Raw genomic sequence first — 23406 nt, 5'->3', positions numbered from 1 at the left:
TCTATCAACATAATAATATAACATAGTATAAAATACTACATAGAAGAAAATAAGGTGTGACGCGCTGAGCATCTGCCTTTGGCTCAGGGTGTGATCCCGGAGTTCCGGGATTGAGTCCCACATAGGGCATCCTGTATGGAACCTATTTCTCCCTCTGCCTGTGTCTCTGCCTCTCTCTCTCTCTCTCTCTCTGTCTCTCATGAATAAATAAATAAAATCTTTAAAAAAAAAGGAAAAAAAATAACGTAAAGCTATATATATTGACAGAAATCTAAGTTGTAATTTTAATTTTTTTAAGATTTTTTTTTATTCATTCATTCATGAAAGACACACAGAGAGAGAGAGAGAGAGAGAGAGAGAGAGAGGCAGAGACACAGAAAGAGGGAGAAGCAGGCTCCATGCTGGGAGCCTGATGTGGGACTTGATCCTCGGTCTCCAAGATAACGCCCTGGGCCAGAGGCAGGGGTTAAACCGCTGAGCCACCCAGGGAACCCCCTGAGTTGTAATTTTAATGAATAAAAAAGGATATGTAAAATATTTGTGAAAAGGAGAAGTGTTACCTCACACAAAATAAAATTGCATATTTCTATATAATTGTGTATACTTGTATATAATTATATAGAAAGAGGTCTAGAAGCATACAAACCAGATTAAGAATAGCAATTATGTTTGAGAAGAGAAATAGAATTTAGGGTAGAGAGAGACATTAAAAATTAAAGTAAATTCTCTTTACTTTTTTCCCAATAATTATTCATTGAATATTTAATAAATGCCTGCTATATGCCAGGAACTATTCCATAACAAAAATGTATTTATGTATTATACTTGTATAATTTTTAATTATTTTTAGTTTAAATGAAATGTATTACCTCAATAAGGACAAATCGAAATAACAGAAAATCTCTGAGATGCTAAAAAATGTGATCCTTTATCTTGTCAACATACCAGAAGCTCAGGAGCCTTTTAAATATAAGTATAAAGGGGCACCTGGGTGGCTCAGTGATTGAGGGTCTGCCTTTGGTCCCACATTAGGGCTTCCCACAGGCAGACTGCTTCTCCCTCTGCCTATGTCTCTGCCTCTTTCTGTGTCCCTCATAAATTAACGAGTAAAATCTTTTTTAAAAAATAATAGATAAATAAATAAATAATGTATACAAATTTAGTGTTCTTTTTAAATCTGTTGTCCGTGAGACTAAATTCTTATTCTCCAGATCTAGAACCAATGAAGAAACGAACTGATTTCTTTTTTCCCCTTAAAATATACTTCCATTTTCTTATGCTAATTTTTCTGAGGGTTAAGGATGGCAGGTGAAGTCTAAAGTTTTTCTTTGGATTATTTTCAGATATCAAATGGCTGCCAACAGATAAAAATATACCAATTTTCTTATTCACATACTAGAGTAAGCATGACTGAGGAATCTGGAGAGGAAATCTGGCCTTTATGAAGTTCATTCTTTCTTGATTGATTCTTTCTTGAGGAATGTATCTTTGTTCCTTATGTTGATTCACCTCCCCTTCTTAGCCAGTTGACATAAAGACATCTTCTTATAAACTTTAATACTGAAATAACTTGGTATAACTCAACTTTTTAACCTTCTTCCCCAATTCCTTTAAGTAATAAGCCCTTCACTACCTCAGCAAAGAAACTCATTCCATTTTTAGACAACTGTAACTGTTACAAAGTGTTTGTCTTCTACCATTCCTGTGATTCTGGCTCCTTGTGACTTTTACTGCTAACTTACGTTTGACCCTCCAGAGTATACACTCTTTCCCTATACAGCACTTTAGCCATTTCAGACAGCTACTGGATTCTCTTAAAACTTCTTTCCTCAGGGTAAACATGTCTTGTTCTTTTAACCTAAGAGAAGCTTCTACCAACTGCCCTAGAAATGGTAAAAAAAAAAAATTAATTTCTCTGCAACCAGATTATTTACCCAGTTGAAAAATACAAGTTTTGGCTTTTACCCTAATGCAGCACACAGCCTTCCTGGCTAATCATTACAAATACTCCTGGCACTTGTCTCCAAAGAACTATCCCTCCACTTGCCTGCACACATGTATATATGCAACATACACACTCTCTTCCACTATTCCTTTTTTAAAAATCTTTTAAATAGGCACGAGAATGTGTCTATCCTGAATTCATGTGACGGGTTTCCATCCAAGGGGCTTGTACTCTCTGCTTAATCACATGGTTTTATTTGAACTATAGTTCATTTACTCCAAATTACAGTATTTCATTCTTACAAGATCACACCTATTTCTCCTTATTTTTGAGGCCCTAAGATATCAGGCATGAACTAGGACAGTCAAACTTCATTCATAAACCTTAATTTAGAATAGGCTTAGCAATGTGTCTGTTAATTATATGCACTTAACCATCTCATTTCCATTTTTCTGGAGATTGTTAACTACTGTGTATCTCTAGAAAATTACAAAAAAAATTCAATATGTTTAAATCTGAAAAACCTATACAGGACTTTCACCTAATTGGTCATGGTCCTTTGAAGAACCTAATTATACCCTCCAATCAAAATCTTTTTGAAGGAGTAGAGCTGGAGCAAATATTAGTCTGCCCTAGAAAACTATACCTAGGATTTTTTTAAGCTTTTGTCCAAGCTCCTGTCTGATTTCTATCCCAGTTTTCCTAGCATTTGAAACAAAGATAATAAGACTCTAAGTTTTACCCGAAGATTATACAACATAATATGTGAAAAAGTTCACGTTATAAGTATAAAGTATAATAAAAATTTAAGGTACAAATTTTTTAGAGGGGATGTAGGAGGAGAGGGAGAGAGAGAATCTTAAGCAGGCTTCACACCAGCGTGGAGCCCAGCATAAGGCTCAATCTCACAACCCTGAGATCATGACCTGAGCCAAAATCAAGAGTCAGACACTTAACCAACTGAACCACCCAGGTGCCCCTAAGGTACAAAATTATTTTTTTAAGGTACAAAATTATTAAATAATGGGACCTTCCATGACCACAAAGAAGCATTCTATAAATTCTCTCCTTTTAACACTGACATGTTAATTAAATTCTTTTTTTTTCTTCTTTTGTATCTCCTTTTCCCATACCACCCACCAAAAAAAACCCCAACATTTCAGCATAATTTTATAGCCTCAGATTTTAACTACAAATGTCAGCAAAGATTCACATAGAGTACAAGGTATGTATATTCTATATTTTGAAACCCTAGCCCTCCTCTCAGACTGACTTCATTTTTGTCCCTTTTTTACAACCTTTTCTATATTCTCCTGAAAAAAAAAACCCAGACTGCCTAACAATATTATAGCAATTATCACCCATATTAATATTTTAGCTATAATTACCCACTTCAAACTCTTACAATTGGCTTCATGGCTTTCCTATGTGAATATATCAGATATATTTTCTCAACTACATGTCCTAAATTTTTCCAGATTTTTAGAGCCCATTGTAGAGTTTCCACATTAAGATTATAGCCACTGGAGCTGTTCTATAAATTTCTAGTTTGAAAGCTCAGTTTTTGCATCCAGGAATTGAGATTTCCCAAAATGAAAATACAGAGTGAAAGATCTCACTGAAAAATAAGCAGCAACAATGGAGAAAAGCTGTCAAATGTTCTATAGCTAGAGGATAAGAAACCAAAAAGGTCCCAGCCACCTCCCTCATCCCAATCTTTGCTAGCTTTAAATTGCATAATTTTACCTAAACAGTATATGCAAACTAAACCACAGGCCATTTTTATGTAATTTTCTTTCTCTCAATCTCCCTTTCTTTTTTTTTCTCATTCACTATATTCTCCTCCGTAATAACAAATATTTATTGAATGCCTGTCATATACCAGACCATGTGTGCTAAATGCAAGGGAAGACATCTGAAAACAAAATAGATCAGTCTAGAAGAAGGACAGACATTAAACAAAATTCACACACGTACATAATTTAAAATTGCAGTACTACTATGAAATAGAGTGGGAAGCAAGGTCTTTACAGACAGACAAGATTGGAGTTAGAAGGATCAGAGAAGCCTTATCTGAAGAAATGACATTTTTAAACAGGGACCTGAAGGATGAGCAAAAGACATTCTGATAAAGAGTGGGAAGAAATGTATTCCAGTTGAGAAGACAGCATTATGTGAAGACCTTAGAGCAGGAAAAATGTGAAAGATACAGACCAGTATAGCAGCTGAATTAGAAAGAACTATTGGGGGGATCCCTGGGTGCTCAGAGGTTTAGTGCCTGCCTTTGGCCCAGGGCGCGATCCTGGAGTCACAGGATCAAGTCCCATGTCAGGCTCCCGGCATGGGGCCTGCTTCTCCCTCCTCCTGTGTCTCTGCCTCTCTCTCTCTCTCTCTCTCTCTCTCTCTCTGTCTATCATAAATAAATAAATAAAACTTAAAAAAGAAAGAAAGAAAGAAAGAAAGAAAGAACGAATTTGGGGGATAGGCAAGAGCTGAGGCTGGTAATGCAGTGGCCTGAATGTGCAGGGGTTTTGCAGATTAAAAGAATTTTTTGTTTTAACTAAAGTGCAATAAAAAGCCAAGAAAAGATCTTTTTCAGATTTCAAAGAATAGGAAGTGGAGTTTTTCCTCTTGTATAAAGAACATGGAATTTAACCATAAGAATAAAGAGAGGCATGGCAATGACAAACACCAAATTCGAGAGTGATTACCTCTGGCAAAAAGAGAGGAAGACGTGAAATTGAGAAAGAGTTCACAAGAGGCTTCTTCTGTATTGGTAAGTTTTTATTTCTCATAAATACATAGATATTTTAACCCACACTTTATACCTTTTTATATAATTTTCATAAAATATTTTAAAGAAATTAATGAATGCTAAGAATTCACTGCTTCATTTCATTCTCCTCTTCTTTCTAAGGTTCATATTAAATAAATCTTCCAACTTTGAGAAAGACAAGCACACGGAATTAAGGGATCTCCCCTCTTATACATTTTGTTTCCCGGGCCTTTATTTTCTAGACTTTAGCGTCAGATCTTAGAGGCTCTTCAATTAGCTTATCTTTTATTTTAGCATACACTATAATCCTTGTAGCTTTCCAACATCCCCAGAGTTAATATGAGGATTAAATGAGATAAAGCATTTAACATAGCATTTAGCCCACAAGAGCTCAATAAATTTTAACTGTTATCTTTATTATCTCACTTATTATGGTCTATACTTACATTCTTACTCCTAAATATGGGCCAGAACATTGGAACTAAGAAAAAGCTGAGTGTATATGGCCAAACGGTGCTCTGGCATTTTGAATGCATATATTGTATATATTGACTATATACTGAATATACTGTATATATTCATAAACACAGACACACAAATACATGCACAGGTATATATTTCCAATATTGAGTTTATAGTTTCATAGACACACTTTTTCTGTTCTCATTGAAGCATTAAACAACAAAATATTAATTTGAGGCCTTTTTATTGCCACTAAAGAAATACCTTAAAGAAAAGGGTTAAAATTCTGCATTTGACCGTATACAGTTACAATTTAACGTCAGTTCAGTAAGTTTGCTAATTTCTCCTAAGTACAATGCTACACTGAAATGATTTATGGTTGCCCAAAGCTGCAATAATATTCAGTACAGTCCATACTATGTTTAAAAGGCTCATTTTTGTAATGTCAAGTAATTCATGCAAGCTTCAATCTTTTGAATTGAATATTGACATCAAAATTTCTTCTACAACAGGAGAAGCAGTCTTTGATGCAAGAACATTATTAAAATCTTATCTTTTCCCTTAATTTTCTTTGTACAAATAGCACAGATCCTCTCATTTCTTTCCTTCCAATTCACAAATACAATAAAAGCTGTCTTTAGAAAGGTCCTTAAACATCACGATGAAATGACTGTTAGGACCCAGAAAATAAGAGAACTTATGACAGTTTTTGTTACCTACAAGTCTGGAAAGTATCTCACTGAATTTTATTTGAATATTATATTTTAAATTATATTTTGATACCTAAGAATTTGCTCTCGTGAAAAAAAAGTTTGCCACTCGATATTCTTTAGTCTGAGGTTTGGACTCAGATTGTTTTAGTAATCATTCCTCCATGCCCACTTCCTTGTTCTTAATCACAAATCTAATCGTGTGTTTTTATAAATATTCAAAATTAAACATATTTATCTACTTAGGTAAATAATTTTCTTAACTTTTACCGATAGCCTAGGTAGAGATCTCACTAACAAACACATTCAGAACTTTTTAGATTTGTTCTGGCAACTTGTAAATTCATAATAGATCTAACTGTTTAAATATATTAACATTCTGGGCATTTAAAAAATGAATATAAAAGATTAATTCCAAGTTTTGTTTTACTTACCAAGCTCTGCCATTCCACCTCACTGCCTGAACAATATTATCAGCGCTTCGGATACTCATTCTTGCTAAGTAAAAGGATATTTCTTCTCTAGCTGGATTAATAATCAACTTTCTAGATAGTTCATTTGTAATTCTCTTCTGGTTAACCCTTAGTATTACAGCAGTCTGCCCAACTCATGCTAATCAATTTATGAAGCAGGAAGAAAAGGGTGAAATTCAATTATGCAGATAACAAATGGAAAATAAAAATGAGGGACAGTTCAGATTAGGCACAAAAGAACAATGAACCTTACTTTCTTACACTAAAAGGTATAAATCTTTATGTTAGATATTACAAAAGTGGTCAAATCACAAACACAAGAAACAAGATACATGAAGAGAGAAATATAATAGGCTTACAACACACCAGTCCAGTGCTTATTAGCCTGTGTTTTCTGCTTTATTTACATGCAGATAAATACAGATTAGCTCTGGGCTAGAAAACACTTTTCTCTTAGTATAAAGGTCTAACTTTAAACCCCCAGCTGCTTCCTCTCTCAACAGTTGTAATACTTGATCTCTTATTCTACAGTAAGTACCATCTCAGGCTTTATGGCATTTTCTCAAAATGTGACCTATAAACACTTGCATAAGAAAAATCTGAGTGCTTGTTAAAATATAGATACATGGGCCCCACCTCGGAAATCCAAAGCACCTCAGGTGATTCTTATGTACACTTAAAGTTTGAAAGCCATTTCTGACCTCATCTAAGGAGACTCCAACACAATCCTTTGGGACTCAGAATGAAATCAATTAATCCTGATGCTAGGTTGACCTCAACCTTTTACTTTGATTCTAATAACTAGGATTCTACATTGCTTTCCTGTATCTAAATACATTAGCCACCTAAGACCATGACCCTTACATGGTTATGGTAATCTTTCACTTGTGGTCTACTCAGAAACCAGAATCTGTCCTTTAATTACCCCTGTTGTCTATGGCCTTATGGTGGCCTAGCTGCCTAAATCATGAACTACCACTTGCCCAGACATTTCTTGCTTTGTTTGCCTAACTAAACACTTTAATCTCCTGTTTCATGTCTTCCTTCCACATATATGGACCTGTTGGTATTCATTGTCCAGTCTTTTAGTGAATGCATTTTGCCTGCTATGTTCACTTTATTCCAAGGCTGTTCCACTCCTCTAACAGTCTGCTCTATGCCTGTTGTGATGGAACAGAACTTGCTTAATCACGTGTAGAGCTGTGAAATGAACAATTAGCTACAAGACGAAAAGACATAGACATGGCAGCCACTGGTTTCACAAATTGTTACAAAGGTTCATGTTTGTATTCGGAATAAAGGAAAAGATGATGTCTATGGGAGGACAAGGGGATGGGCAAAATGGGTAAAGGGGAATGGGAGATACAGGCCCCCATTTACACAATTAATAAGTCATAGGAATAAAAGACATGGCATAAGGAATATAGTCAATGACTATATATCATAATAGCATTGAATGGTGACAAACGGCAGCTACATTGGTGTGGAGAATAGCATAATGTATGGAATTGTTGAGTCACTATGTTGTATACCTGAAACTAATGCCACATTGTGTACCAACTATGAGCAAAAAAAGAAAATTAAAGATAATGATTATTTATTTTTATTTTATTTTATTTTTTAGATAATGATTATTTTAAAAGAACCAGGGAAAGCTAAAGAAAAATTCTTGAAAACTGGAATAGTATACTACGTAAAATAAAGTGAAAAAAATTTTAATTCTAATCATTTGCTTATATATTCTTGGAACCTATTAAGAAAGGTCAACAGGACAATGATTATTTAATGTGGGGAGAATGTTTAAGTAAGTAAAAGAAAAACAATACTGGACTAGTAGAACTCTGAAGACTTGGATTTCTCACGGCCTCTATAACTTCCTAGATTTGTGATCTAGATTAAGTCTCTTAATAGTTTTGTGCCTCAGTCCCTAAATAGGTCTAGTAAATCATGCCCTGTGTGTCTAAGATTATTCTGATAATTAAAACAAGATCATATTTATTAAAAGATTTGAAACTATAAATGCCTTATAGATGTAAGGGATTATTATAGCTAATAAATTGCTATTTTATAAAGATTATAGTTAACACCTACCCAAAACCTACCCCCAAAAATATAGTGACCATTGTTTTGTTAACTTTTATATTTTTTAAGTATAAACTATATGCATTGAAAGAAATAAACAGTTTGTAAAATGTCTTTCTTTTTTTTATAAATTTATTTTTTATTGGTGTTCAATTTGCCAACATATAGAATAACACCCAGTGCTCATTCCATCAAGTAACCCCCTCAGTGCCCGTCACCCAGTCACCCCCACCCCCCGCCCACCTCCCCTTCCTCCACCCCTAGTTCATTTCCCAGAGTTAGGAGTCTCTCATGTTCTGTCTCCCTTTCTGGTATTTCCCACTCATTTTTTCTCATTTCCCCTTTATTCCCTTTCACTATTTTTTATATTCCCCAAATGAATGAGACCATATAATGTTTATCCTTCTCCGATTGACTTATTTCACTCAGCATAATACCCTCCAGTTCCATCCACGTCGAAGCAAATGGTAGGTATTTGTCGTTTCTAATAGCTGAGTAATATTCCATTGTATACATAAACCACATCTTCTTTATCCATTCATCTTTCGATGGACACCGAGGCTCCTTCCACAGTTTGGCTATTGTGGACATTGCTGCTAGAAACATCGGGGTGCAGGTGTCCCGGCGTTTCATTGCATCTGTATCTTTGGGTAAATCCCCAGCAGTGCAATTGCTGGGTCGTAGGGCAGGTCTGTTTTTAACTCTTTGAGGAACCTCCACACAGTTCTCCACAATGAGATACCACCTCACACCAGTGAGAATGGGGAAAATTAACAAGGCAGGAAACCACAAATGTTGGAGAGGATGTGGAGAAAGGGGAACCCTCCTGCACTGTTGGTGGGAATGTGAACTGGTGCAGCCACTCTGGAAAACTGTGTGTAGGTTCCTCAAAGAGTTAAAATGTCTTTCTTAAGAAAATTTCAGGAATAGGACCAATATCAATCGGGGCAGTATAAGATAAAATCAACCCAAAATATAAGTAAATAAGTAGATAACCGAAGTTTGTCTAGGTCAGACACAAACCTTTCGAGTCTTACCAGAAGCATGTTTAGATGAGGAAAGGTTCATTTGGATTGACACTGGTGACATTTCTTATCCAGAACCATGTCCCTAAAGCAAGAGTTCAGTGTGACTCTGCACAACCAAAGCTTAGAGCATTTGTTGCAAGAAATTAAGACTGTATCCAATATAGTTTAAGATTCAGTCAAGTGCTATGATTTAATTTAACTGGTTAATGTGTACATATTAACATTCAGAAGACAGAAGTGCTTAGCAGGTATTGGTTGATGAACATTACCCATGTGAAGAAAAAAGTATTGATTCTTGACTTAAAAAATAGACACTTCCAGTGTTTTAAATTTTAATAAATGTATTCATTCAAATATTGTTAAGCACCTCTTAGGTTCTAGGCATTATTCAAGATGTTGGGGAATATGAGTGACTAAAACAGTCAAAAATTCTCTGCTATGTAGAGCTTATATTCCAGGAAATATACGAGAAAGAGGGCCAATAAATTTAATAGATAAACAAATTATATTAAAAGTTTATAAAGTCTATGGAAAAAAATAGAACAGCATTAGGGAAATCAGGAATGTTTGGAGGGTTACAACTTAGTGGGAGGGGGGGCGGACACAGGGAAAAGGAGAAAGAATTTTAAGCAGGCTCCACTCCCAGCATGGAGCCCAGTGGAGGGCTTGATCTCACAACCTTGAGATCATGACTTGAGCCGAAATCAAGAGCTGGACACTTGACTGACTAAGCCACCCAGCCACCCCTGGAGGGTTGCAATTTTAAAATAGAGTGATCAGTCCTCAGGATATTTACTCAAAGAAAGCAAAAACACTAATTCAAAAAGATATACTCCTATGTTTACTGGAGCATTATTTACTTACAACAGCCAAGATATGGAAGCTACCCAAGTGTCCATCCATAGATAAATGGATAAAGGTATGGTATATAAATAAAATGAGATATTACTCGGTCATTATAAAGAATGAAATCTTGTCATTCTCAACAACATGGATGAATCAGAAGGTATTGTGGTAAGTGAAATAAGTCAGAGACAAATACTATATGATTTCACCTATATGTGGAATCTAAAAAACAAAACCAAAGAACAAATATACAAACAAACAAAATCACAACTACAAAAAATAAATACTCATAAATATAGAGAAAAAAAACAGTGGTTGCCAAAGGGGAAGTGGGGGGGCGGAGTGAAATAGGTAAAAGGGAATTATAACTTCAGTTATTAAATACGTAAGTCACAGGGATGAAACATATATCATAGAGAATATACTCAATAATATTATAATAACATAATATGTTGACAGATGGTAACTACACTTATGGGGGATAAGCATTTCATACTGTATATAAAAGTCAAATCGCTATGCTGTACACCTGAAAATAATATTTTATTAGATATCAACCATACTTCAATTAAAAATTAATTAGTTAAATTAATTTAAATAGAGTGGTCAAGATAGACCTCATTGAGAAGATGATATCTAAGCAAAAACTTGAAGGAGGTGATGACATCTGCTGTGATTCTTTGCTCATAGAAAGATTTTTTCACCAACTTTTAAATTTTACCACTTTAGTGATAAATTGAAGATAGTCTTATAAATTAATTTTAATATTTATATTTCATATAATATACTTTCATATTTATATTTTTATATTGGTGAACATTTCATATTATAACTTTGATATTATAAGAGTGAAAGTTAAAATTGATACTCTAATACTAAAACAAATTACAGTACATCAATATGGTATATAATATGGTAATTTAAAATCATGTTTTCAAAAACTACTAATGGGAAAATGTAATAAAATGATTTTTTAAATACAAAAACATATCTATAGTAGGATCCAATTTTGAAATTTCTTTTCATTTACTCAACTATTTTTCAGTACCTACTATGAGCCATGCACTGTTCTGGGCATCGGAGAGAGAGGAGTAAACAAGCTAGACATGTTCTTTCTTCTCATACACACATAGATAAAATACTGAAATGAAATATAGCAAAATGTTACTGGGGAGTAAAGGTTTTTATTACAAAACAATAAGGTGAAATCATGGATTATTTTATTTTCTCCTCCATGTTTAAATATAATCCAAAATTTCTAAATATACTCTGCATAATTCTAAAAACTAAACTATAGCATTTATATTGATCTAAATAATATGATTCATATTTGTCTTGGGGTGTCTGTTTAGATAAAGCACAAATATACACATAATATTCTGAATATACATTATATTTTTTCAATCATATACTGATTCTTATGTCTTTTAACACCTAATAAAGTTGGATAGTATCAGGTCCCTTTCTACAGATGCAAAAACTAAAAAACAGAACAGTAAACTAATTTGTCAAACTAGAAAGAAAAAGTGTTTAAAATTATAATACTGTGTGTGAAGGTGTCTCACACAGTGCCTAGATCAAGAGATGCTGCAGATTCTGAATGCAATGCCAGAACCTTGAGGTACATCTCTCCCCAGTTATGCTGTGGTTTTGTGCGGAGTTTTTAAACGAACCTTTAATAGTTATAAAAATCTGATCCAAATCCCAGCACCACCACCACCAGATATTAGCTTTATTCCATCTCCCCACAGCCTCTAAAATCACCAGTAAACAAGACATGTTCCTATAATGTTTCTTCATTCTTCCTTTGATTTTAAGTTTTTATATTCAAATAGCATAGCAAATGGCATCTATTTGTCTACCTCTAACTAGTTGAGTTATCTTGGGCAAGTCATTTCAACTTTCCAGCCTCTTCTTATTTTTCAAATATAAGAGTTGCACTAGATAATCTCAAAAGTCCTTAAACTCTAGTGTTTCATGCCCACAATAGAAGGAAGGAGGAAGTAGAATAGAAGGAAGAAAAAAGAAGGAAAGAAGTGTTTCATGCCCACAATAAATTAAAAGAACACAACTTCTAAAAGAAAGAAAGAAAGAAAGAAAGAAAGAAAGAAAGAAAGAAAGAAAAGAAAGAAAAGAAAGAAAGAAAGAAAGAAAGAAAGAAAGAAAGAAAGAAAGAGAAAGAAAGGCTATAGCAATAAAGACAGTTGGCTAGAAAAAGTAAGAAAACAAAGACCTGGTATTAAAAGAAAATTTGAAAATCTCCCCAATCTCCTGGACCAAGTCCAGTTTCAATTATACAAGGGTTGTTTGGGGACAATAGAGAGCAAGAAATATGAAGGATCCTTTGATCATCAAAAGATGATCCTTTTGCCTAAAAGGATAGTGTTCCTATACTCTCTCTGGTTCCAAACACACACACACACACACACACACGCACACACACACACAACCAACCACAACCAAGTATTTTAATATTGATATGGAAGGAAAATAGAAGCCAGTCATTTTGCTGAAATGAAAGTATTTCAAACCCAGAGAGAGTGATTTGGTTTTGAGGATTTTTATGAACTAACACTGTGTCCAATCCTTTCCTATCACCTCCTCTGTAATACAAAACCCCAATAGCTCTTAAAATGGTTGCACTTTCTTGTGTACAGAGAGAAAAATTTGTGTTGCTATTGCAGCAACATCTAAACAGTTTCCTGTAAACTTTCTGTGATGGAAGTCGTAGAATTTATGATAAAACCCTGTAGAGTGGTGAAACAAATTTTCATATTTATCATTCATTTTATTCAGTGTGCATTTGAAGGAAAACCTTTTAAGAACACCAATAATGTGAGAAAGCTACAACAACTAAATTTATTGTTAAGTATCACATCACTGGTCCTCCTGGGAGTTCAGGAAGAAAGCTTAAATCACATTTCCTAACACATTGGAGAGCTTCCCAGAGATGTGATGGCCCACAGAGGCAAACCATCCAAAGCACACTGGAATCTCAGAGATGGTGACAAAGAAATATCACTTTGTTTAATAAAAGCAAATTGAAGCTACCCTTTTATTTTTTAAAACAAAGTACAAACTCTCTCTTACCCCATTTTTCTCCTTTCCTTGCCCTGCCCCCTCCTGTTTCACCTGACTAAACTGTAGGTATTTGTTCCATCACCTGACTTAGGGGCTGGCTAGAAATATTAGAAAAAAAACAATCTACCATTGTTACATGAGACAACAACCTTTCATGTCCTTGAAGCTCACCATGACCTTTCATCTTTCCTATCCCCAGTGGTCTCTCCTAACAACTAAAACTACACTCAGTTGGGCTGAATTCCAGATTGTCATAAAAAGAACCCTGTCCTTTCAAAACAAAACCAATTTTTACACCAAGGTGGGGGAGAAACACAAGTCCATTGTTCCCTCACAGATGGAAGTTGGAGTTACTAAGGCAACTGCTCTAATCCTCCTTTTTACCACCTTTTTCACATCACTGGCCTATCAAGTATGCTACCTTTTAACTCATAAGCTCAAAAGCTGGTAGTCTAACTGGCTGCCCTAATTAGCTACGATTTTCACACTACAGACAACATGATGAGCTAATCGAAATTTGCAAAATAATGACGTACCTCCAGCAAATATTCCTCCTCCTGAGGCCCAGTCTTAGAATAACAATAATGAGACCATTATTAGAGAAGGGCATTAAAATGCTGCACTGCTGCTAAACAGAGAACTTAATTGTTCTGGTCTTGTCCATTGAATCAACAACCTATTGTTGTGGACTTGAAAAATAAAGGACTGGAGAATGGGTGCCATGATGATTGGTCTGTGCGGCCATACCGGCACTCTGTAGAATTGTTTTCTTTTGAAACTCTTGATGGACTAGTAGTTTTGTTTAAAAGTAACATAAAAGGCGATTGTCTGGATAAAAAGTCCTATTTATTGAAATCCTTAGAAGCAGTTGCATGGATTTGTTCGTGACCCCTGAGATAAAAACATAGTGACCATAATAACACCATTTGTAGAGAGCCCTGTTACCACTGCCTACAGTAACATAAGATAAGAGACAGTCTTTTCTAGCTACTGTAGGAAGGAAGGAAGTACTTCTGAGCAGAAAGCAAGAATGATAAAAGGTCAAATACTGGATAAAGCTCATTAATCTCTGAAAGGGAGACTTTTAAAAATAATGCTAATTTAAGAATTCTGCACAATTGCTACAGATTCAAGCACATGTAAAAAGGCTCACAGCTCTTTTTCTTTTTTCTTTTCTCACTTTTAAGCTTCATTCCTTTGCTTAAAAAGAAGGATTAAAATAAAATGATTATTAAATAACTGAAGCAAGATGTCTCAGGATAACCTGGAGAACAAAAAAACCCGAAGGTTTCCAGATAATTATTTTTATGTTCATCCCCACTCTATAGCAAGAATAATGAAATACTAAAGTTAAAGGTTAACTAGTATAGGATTCTTAGCAGTAGAAAAGCACTGTTTACACATTGTTAAAGTGTCTTCTCTATGGAGCCACAGTACATGTTTTCTGTAAAGTCAGGTGGATTTTAGTGTTGAACTGTGGTGGGAGGGAGTGTACTTTCTTGTTAGGTATTTTTGGGGTGGGGTTGTTTGTGGGGTTTTTTTTATCAAGTGAAATCTGCATTATATAAAAGTGTATTAAATTGTAAATAAGACCTCTTGCTTCATTCAATCTGTGCTTTGCTTCATTTATCTTCATCTTGTTAGGCTAAATTAATTAACAATCTCACTGTTGCACACTTTCTCTTTTCATTACATCAAATAATGGCCCGTATATGGAGAAAGCACTCACCACGGGAATTCTGTAACTCTACTGCTAAGAAGAGTTTCTACGTAGCAGTGCAGTGATATTAACTGGATATATTCATTTTATAAGCATTTATCAAATGTACTTTCCATTGTTAACAACCAATTAAGCACCTAAATTCTTAACATATCAATAAGAAGCCATAAGGGGGGAAAAAAACCTAACCAAAATAGAAGTTGCAAGATACTTCAAAAAGGAAAAAAAATCCTGTTGTATATGCACAACTAGATTTCACCATCCATGTCACCCGAAATAAGAAAAACCCCATGCAAATTTGACAGGTATGTTTTCATAGATATGACACAACATTGTATAAAAGGTTTAAAAGACACACCCCAAGCTGTTGTATTCCTTGCTTTGGAATGTCTAACATGTGATAAATTGGATGATTAGAATTTCATTGGTAAATCCCATTATTTTAAATCTAGAAGAGTGAAGTGTGTTAAACTCTTTTGTAAGTTTTCTTTCAACCTGAAACACTGTGGCATCTGGAGCTATGCAAATGGACAAAATGGTAAAGCCCTTCTTAATCTTTCCCTGTTCCACCAGTGTTTCTTTCTCCAATCACAGCTTTGTGGGTGATATCTTTCTGCGAGCATTTCTTATTTAATTAAAACAGACACTGACAGAAGGACATGGATTAGTACTGTAATGATGCATTTACTTAGATTAATCGGAGGCTCCTTTTAGAGTAATGGCTTAAACAAAGAACAAAAGGAAATTGTTATGAAACAGCCTTTTATCCCAGGCAAAGGTCGCATTATGAGGTTTTTAATTTTGTCAGCTTCTGTTATACTCTGCCTTGCTAGTGGAACATGAGAAGTGCTTTTACCCCCCAATAAAGCCAGTTATTATAAAAACAGCCATTAAAGCTGCAAATTAAAATGTCTGGTTTTAAAACAGGTTACTTAGCTTTCAGAATCCTCTAATTAGCATGTTGCGCATTGTTGTGAGGAAAAGAAGACTAAAATGCTAATGACCTACTGCCAGGTGACCATACTGCTGTGCAAAATAATAACGACCTTTCCAACTAACATGACGAATTAACCAAGTACAGGTTCCCCCATCCAGCACCTCTTCTCTGAGTAGAGATCAGTAAAGCCTAGCCTCTGTCCTGGGGACCAGGATTCTCAGCCCTCTACTTAAACGATATACTCACTAAAAAGCAGACTTCTTTCTACAACAAAAGAAAGTGAATGAAATAGCAATAGAGCATCTGAAAGTAAAAAAAGACAACAGTCATTTGTTGTCAAAGCACAAAGAAAGAATTAAAGCACCAGGTCCCTAACAAAACTACCTCATTGCCTCTTTCATCCAACACCTCCCCTTTAATAAATTGGACTTTCAGAGTGTAAATGGAATTAAGATTTGAAAGCTCAGTCTTCATTCACAACATTCACTTTTACACTTTGTTGTTTTCAAATAGCCTAAAGTAAAGCCAGTTTCCCTTTTTTGAGCCTCATTTTTTTCCATTTTACTGACTCCACTCACCACCACCTCTTCTTCCCAGTCAAAATTTGCTCTTTACAAAGGATATATTGGCTTTTGTGTTTCTTGCTACATGAATTTGACTTAATTATTTGCACTATTTGCACTTTTTTTTTTTTTACCTTACCTTTTTTGTAGACTGAATGACTCTGTGCCCTGTTAAGGGTAACATACATTAGCTGAAAATATAGACTGGGGGGGGGGTATCTCCGGAGTTCCTAAAATTGACCCACAAAGAAAACATATTTCACTTTAAATCAAGTCTCACACAAGTATCACTGAGAGGCTAGCTCTAGGAATTTCTTGAAATCATTATGAAACATATGTTGTCATTGAAACAGCAAGAAATCACTAGGAGTCATCGGTGATATTTGCCCAGTTGAGTCTTTTTTAAAAGAGGTTAACTGAGGTTGTATCAATTATCTATGGCCACAAAAATGCTGCAGGTTCGACCACCCCAAAACTCAGTGACTTAAAACAATAGGCATTTATTTAGCTCATGTGTTTGCAGTCAGCTGGGCACTTCTTCTGCTTTTAGCTGAGCTCACCAACATGTCTTGTGGTTGGCCGGCTTTTGGCTGATCGAGGATGGCCTTGGCTGGGACAACTAGAGTAATTCAACTTTGCTCCATATGTCTCATCCACCAGCAAACTAGCTTGTTCTTCTCGTGGGGACAGAAAAGGGCAAGAATGTGAACAGAAACATACAAGTACTTTCACAAGCCTCAACTTGTATCACCTTTGCTAACATCCCATTGGCCAAAGCAAGTTAAATGATAGATCCTAGAGTCAAGGGATGAGTCAGAAAACCCTTCTAAAATGGAAGGGCACTGTAAAGTCTCATGACAAAGGTCATGGATACAACGAAGGAAGAAGGAAAATTGGGGCTTTTGAGCAATCAATCTTAGCAAAGAGGTCAAGGTCATTTTGAGGATTCCCAAAGTTCTTCTGAAGAAGTTTCTGTTTTGTTCCATTTGCACTAATGTAGTCTAGATAGCCACTCAAAACTGATACATTTTTATTTTAATAAGTGACAGAAACTCTTCAAAAAAATATCATCTCCACTGATTTTCAATTTAAAACCTGCAACCATACAGTTAATTCTGAAATATGACCTCTACAAATTCACCATTTATTCTGGCTTACTGAGTGCTCACTTCGGCAACACACACACTAAAATATTTTGGCTTGCTGGCCTGTTGGGAATCAGTTATTCCTTGATAAAGGGTTTCAAAACTACAAACTTTGAGTCTTAGAAGGCTCCTTTCCACTTACAGAAGTAGCTAAGTTTGAGAAAACATCTAATGGATGCTGGATCCAGAAATTTGTCACTATATCTCAGAAAGTATTAACAGTCCAACACCAAAGAATACCAGCAAACAGTATATTGTAGTCTTTCACCACAGCAAATGCAGCTGAAATAGCACTGTTTTTAAATTTTTTTTTTCAGTTCAGCGCTCATCACTCAAATCTCTATTGTTCTTCTAATATCTCGGACAGTTAAAAAAAAAAAAAGGAAAGCAAAGAAAATCTTTGGTCTCACAGGGCTACATGATAGAGGGTGTCCTAATTTTAAACTCTAAAAATTTCTCTGTTTTGGACCACAAGAAACAGAAGATCAGCGAGGAAAGTATTCACGGTTTCTGCATGAATTTCAAAGAGTTAATGTGACAGAGGCCTTACACATGGTTTTAGGGAGATACCTAGAGTCAGTTACCAGTCTTTCCACTCAGATACACTCATCTAGCAGGAGTAGGAGTGATTACTGGGCAGAATTCCTAAACCCTGTGGCAAAGGAAATACTATCCTATATAGCACCACTCAACAATTATCCCTGTGAGCAATTAAAATAACCAGTGAAGTGGGTCTCCAAAAGGAGCCTTCAGCCATTCCTTCATTGGAGCCAGCACGGACAATGTGGGCTGCCAAAGCTGGCACTAACACTTGAAGAACAAGAAAGAAAGGCCAGCAAAGCTCAATCTTGCATCTAAAGATATTAAAAAGGAAACTAAATGACATAGGGAAAACTATCTTAAGAATTACCCAATTAATGGAGAACAGGGGAAAAAATCACATAATAATATGGCTTTTAAGTTCTTTTTTACTTTCCACCTATCCCTTTACAACTTTATCAGTAATGATTTGTTTTAAAGTGAAGCCCTAAATTATTGTTTGCCTTTTATAAACAAGGATGATACCTGGCAAGAATGCCATTTGCACTGGTTTTCTAATGTTTTGATCAACCAAATCTTCTCACCTGGTCTTTAGCAAGTATCAACCATTAGATCAGTGATTGAAGGCCATGGAACAGAGCAAAGGTAATAGGTCCATATAAGAATCAAGACAAGCATTGTGCCCTCATTAACACTAGGTTCTAAACAAACAATAGGCCCATGTTCAGAGAGCTGTACTAATTCTTCTCAATAGAAGCAGCTTGGGTTTAACTCAAATTTTCCTTTAAAAATCTCTTTGTTTTGACTGGCAAAAAAGAAAGAAAAACAAAAGCACCTGGATATCAGAAAAAGACTTCAGAGAACAAGGATGAAAAAAGAAAGCTTGAACTCCTTAAGAACAATCATATTTGAATATTCAGTACCTGGTGCAGAGTAGGTGCTCAAAAATTGTGTTGAATTAAATTGTCATACATTTAGAACAGTAAGAACAGAAGAAAGTCAGCACCTCTTTTGTAAGAAATTGCATCAGTAATCATATATCAGAATACTCAGAAAGGCCAAACTTGAAGAGTTCCTAACATTTGTGAACTATTTTTTATAAGATGAAATGAAACATCGGTCAAATTACATATGGACTCTAAGCTACTCCCCAGATTTTTTATAGAGATAAAAATCTAACTAAAATTAACTCCCAGGAGAGTCTTGGAGAGAGAACAATGTCATAAATGGCTTAATGCAACCAATGGGAAAATTGTGGGACCTGAAGGAGAAGTTCTATCCTTGTACCTTTTTTTCCAAATCCTTTACCTTTTAAGGGTATTAGGGACATAAACAGACTAAAAATTAAAATGTATTTAAATTTCAGATCATGTGTAGCTCCAACTTTGGTTCAGGAACCTTTTTCAATGTTCAGTTAATGGTTTCTCTAATAACCAGTATCTTCCCTAACCAACATCATAAAACTACCCTCCTCTTAATCCCAATTGATCATACTATAGGTCTGCCAAAAAATATTCAAAAATAAACACCAAAATAATATATAGAGGCAATCTCCACACTTACAGAGACTTCTGGAGGCAACCTCCATGCTTTACCAACATTTTCTCTATTCCCAATTTCCTCCCCCAGTCTCTCCCTGTGCCAAAATTTAAAAAACAAAACAAAAATGCCAGTTTAGGTTGATGTTTCAAAATACTTTACAGATAAAAATATTTTTCCTCCTAGCTAGAGTTTAAACTTTGTGTCTCTAGAACTCCTATGAATTCCTCTTAGGCTAAAATATATATGACTCCCAACTCACTTTAAAGGCTAAAATACCCTTGATTCCAAAACAAAGTAAACATACTACATAGAAAGTAAAAATTATAGACTAATCTCACTTAAGAACAGAACAAAAAATCCTTTAAATATTAATTAATTCTACAGTGTAAATGAAAATCCATCAAGAACAAGTAGGTTGTTATCTCAGTAATGCTACATGGTTTAGAAACTCTGCCAATGATGCCATATTCATAGATTAAAGAAGAAAAAGTCTATAAACTTCTCAACAGATGCAAGAGATAAGGGGAATAAAACTACAAAAAACTTCATAGTTAATGGTAAATGTTAAGATGCATTCCCATAAAAAAAAACAGAAACTGTGTCTTCCCTCAGTAAGAACTTCAGGCTAATTGTAAATGGAATATCTCAAGACCAGGAGGAAAACTATCCAAAATAAGACCCAAATGCAGATCTCTTCTAAAGAAAGACATACAAGGGCATCTCCCCGTGTCTGTATAGGCCATGGCAAGCTTTTTGTGGCAGGAAATATTTATTATATAACATCAAATGAAAAACAAATAATACCCAATGATATCCATGCTCTGATTATAGTTATGTGAAATTTAAAAAAAAGAACAAACATGGATAAGGACTGGAAACAAGCAGGTAAAAGCGAAAACAGATTGCACATTGTGAAATTCTGTGTGAGATTTTTTGTTATCGTTTTAATTTAAATGTCATAAAAAATTTTAACAACAACAATAATAATAAAAGTCTATGTGACTCCTGTAGGATACTATCCCATGAATAGGTTTGGGTAGGAGAAATAGTGAATGACTAAAACGAAAGATTACCACATTGAAGGGTTGTAAGAAGAAGAAAGGAAGGGCTCTTAGAAGCAGGTTCTAGGGTACCAGGAAAATTTTTTAAAAAAGAAAGTAGAGGGGTATCTGGGTAGCTCAGTGGTTGAGCATCTGCCTTTGGCTCAAGTCATGATCCCAGAGTCCTGGGATCAGGTCCTGCATCGGTCTCCCTGCAGCGAGCCTGCTTCTCCCTCTGCCTATGTCTCTGCCTCTTTCTGTGTGTCTCTCATGAATAAATAAATAAAATCCTTAAAAAAAAAAAGAAAGAAAAAAACAACAAATTTATAGATTTTTTTTTTTACTGGATTAAAAAATACAGTTCTCTGGGGCACCTGGGTGGCTCAGTCAGTTAAGTGTCAGAATCCTGGTTTTGGCTCCAACTCACGTCATGATCTCAGGGTCATGAGCTTGAGCCCTGTGTCAGGCTCACGCTCAGCATGGAGTCTGTTTGGGATTCTCTCTTGCTCTCCTTTCCCCACCCCCTCAAATAAGTTGGTAAATCTTAAAAAGAAGAGGAAGAAGGAGAAGAAAGAAGAAAGAAAGAAAGAAAGAAAGAAAGAAAGAAAGAAAGAAAGAAAGAAAGAAAAGAAAGAAAGAAAGAAAGAAAGAAAGAAAGAAAGAAAGAAAGAAAGAAAGAAAAAGAAAAGAAGAAGAAGAAGAAGAAGAAGAAGAAGAAGAAGAAGAAGAAGAAGAGGAGGAGGAGGAGGAGGAGGAAGAAGAAACAGCAGCAGCAAAAGCATTTTTCTCCCAGGAATTTTATATTTTAAACTGAATTTTTCTGGGTTGCACACTAGGGGTCATTTGAGGAAAGGCGAAATCCTGCTTAATGATAGATAATAAAACTTCAAAATCCACTACCTCTGAGAAATTCCACCCATACAACTAAGTGTGCATGCCATTCCAAATGTGCTGTTGTTCTGCATGGACTCTTAAAGGTTAAGGCTTCTGTAACTTTGGCTTGATGTTACAGTGGTTCTAATGGGGGCCTTGGCCTCCTGGACTAGTTAACACCCCAACCTCTGAACATGATCATTTCCTTATGAGAACATAAGCACCCAAGGAATTTAGATCTAAGACTCTTAGATCTGAGGAACATATCTATAATCTACAAGAATTAGGGAGAAAACAGTGTCAACTTAAGACCTTGTCACTTAAGGTTTGCCAAGTTAAAAAGATCAAATTTGACTGAGAATATACATCCTTGAATGGCAGGGGAAAAAGCAAGAAAACCTAGGATATTATCTTAATGTTGGTTTTTTTTAATATTTTAAGTAACAAAATCTTAATATAAAATGGTTCAGTATTGCTTGAGAGATGATCAAATATCAACCTAGTCTTTACATACATATTTTACATACATATTTCAAACAATGTGAAAAGACAGATAAAATGGAGCCCTCCTAAAAGGCAAATATACATTAAAAATATTACTCCTTTAAATGTGATTTACAAACGTCAAGTAGAACGTGCATAACTAGATTTGGAGAATAAATTTTCATCACAATTCCAATTACTTTTCCAGGAAAACAGCAAAATTTGTACTACAATATCCATTTCCATTTTTTGAGTTTTTCCAAACTAGTGAGAAGATTTCTAATCTGAGGTAAATCCATTAAAGTTGATCTTAAGTAGAATCATATATTAATGAAAAGATTAACATATGAAAATGTAACAAGCAGAGGATATTTCTTCAGAGCACAGGTAAAGTACTCTCTCCAATTCCTGTCCAAGTTATACATCTAACAAATATATCAAACTGCAATAGATAAGTGAATATTAAAAATATAGGCAAACCTCAACTTAGTTTATTAGAAGGAAGGAAAACTATATATTTAAGATTTTATTTATTTATTTATTTATTTATTTATTTATTTATTTATTTATTTTAGAGTGAAAGAGCATGTGTGCATGAATGGGGGAGGGGCAAAAGGAGAGGGAGAGAATCTCCAGCAGACTCAGCTCTGAGCAGGGAGTCTGATGCAGAGCTCAATCTCATGACCCTGAGATTATGACCGGAGCCACCAAGAGTTGGACATTTAACCAACTGAGCCACCCAGGTGCCCTGAAAAACTGTATTCTTTAACCCAGGAAAAAAGTCTATAAACTTGTTCCATTTTCTTTTTAAAATTTTTTCTCTGTTTTTTTTGTTTTAGTATAGTTGACATACAATGTTACATTAGTTTCAGGTCTACAACATAGTGACTCAACAACTCTATACATTATGCTATGCTCACCACAAGTATAACCACCATCTAACAGGATACAGAACTATTACAATACCATTGACTATATATTCTTTATGATGTACCTTTTATTCCTGTGATTTATTCTTCTGTAACTGGAAGTCTGTTTTTTCCACTCCCCTTCATTCATTTTACCCATTTATCCTACCCCTTATTTTCTATCAACCATCAGTTTGTTTTCTATATATTTACATATCTGGTTCTGCTTTTTGTTTTTTCATTTGTTCTTTT

General features: G+C 35.0%; 1 protein-coding gene across 12 annotated transcripts in view; it reads right to left on the bottom strand.

The window, feature by feature from the left end:
* The window catches only part of SOX6 (SRY-box transcription factor 6), a 585747-nt gene that overhangs the window by 399460 nt on the left and 162881 nt on the right, over nucleotides 1–23406 (bottom strand). Inside the window, exon 1 of one of the 12 annotated variants that reach the window (XM_041730055.1) lies at nucleotides 11371–11394. The exons of 10 other annotated variants lie outside the window; for them this stretch is intronic. In XM_041730055.1, the coding sequence (XP_041585989.1) occupies nucleotides 11371–11384 (14 nt within the window). In that variant the 5' untranslated portion in view covers nucleotides 11385–11394. Of the gene's footprint in view, nucleotides 1–6327; nucleotides 6419–11370; nucleotides 11395–23406 lie in introns of those variants that run through there. One more of the 12 variants, XM_041730057.1, reaches the window with a different exon arrangement.

Source organism: Vulpes lagopus, chromosome 15, assembly GCF_018345385.1.
Source record: "Vulpes lagopus strain Blue_001 chromosome 15, ASM1834538v1, whole genome shotgun sequence".
Classification (NCBI taxonomy): Eukaryota; Metazoa; Chordata; class Mammalia; order Carnivora; family Canidae; genus Vulpes; species Vulpes lagopus.
This window is presented reverse-complemented; position numbering and strand designations above follow the sequence as displayed.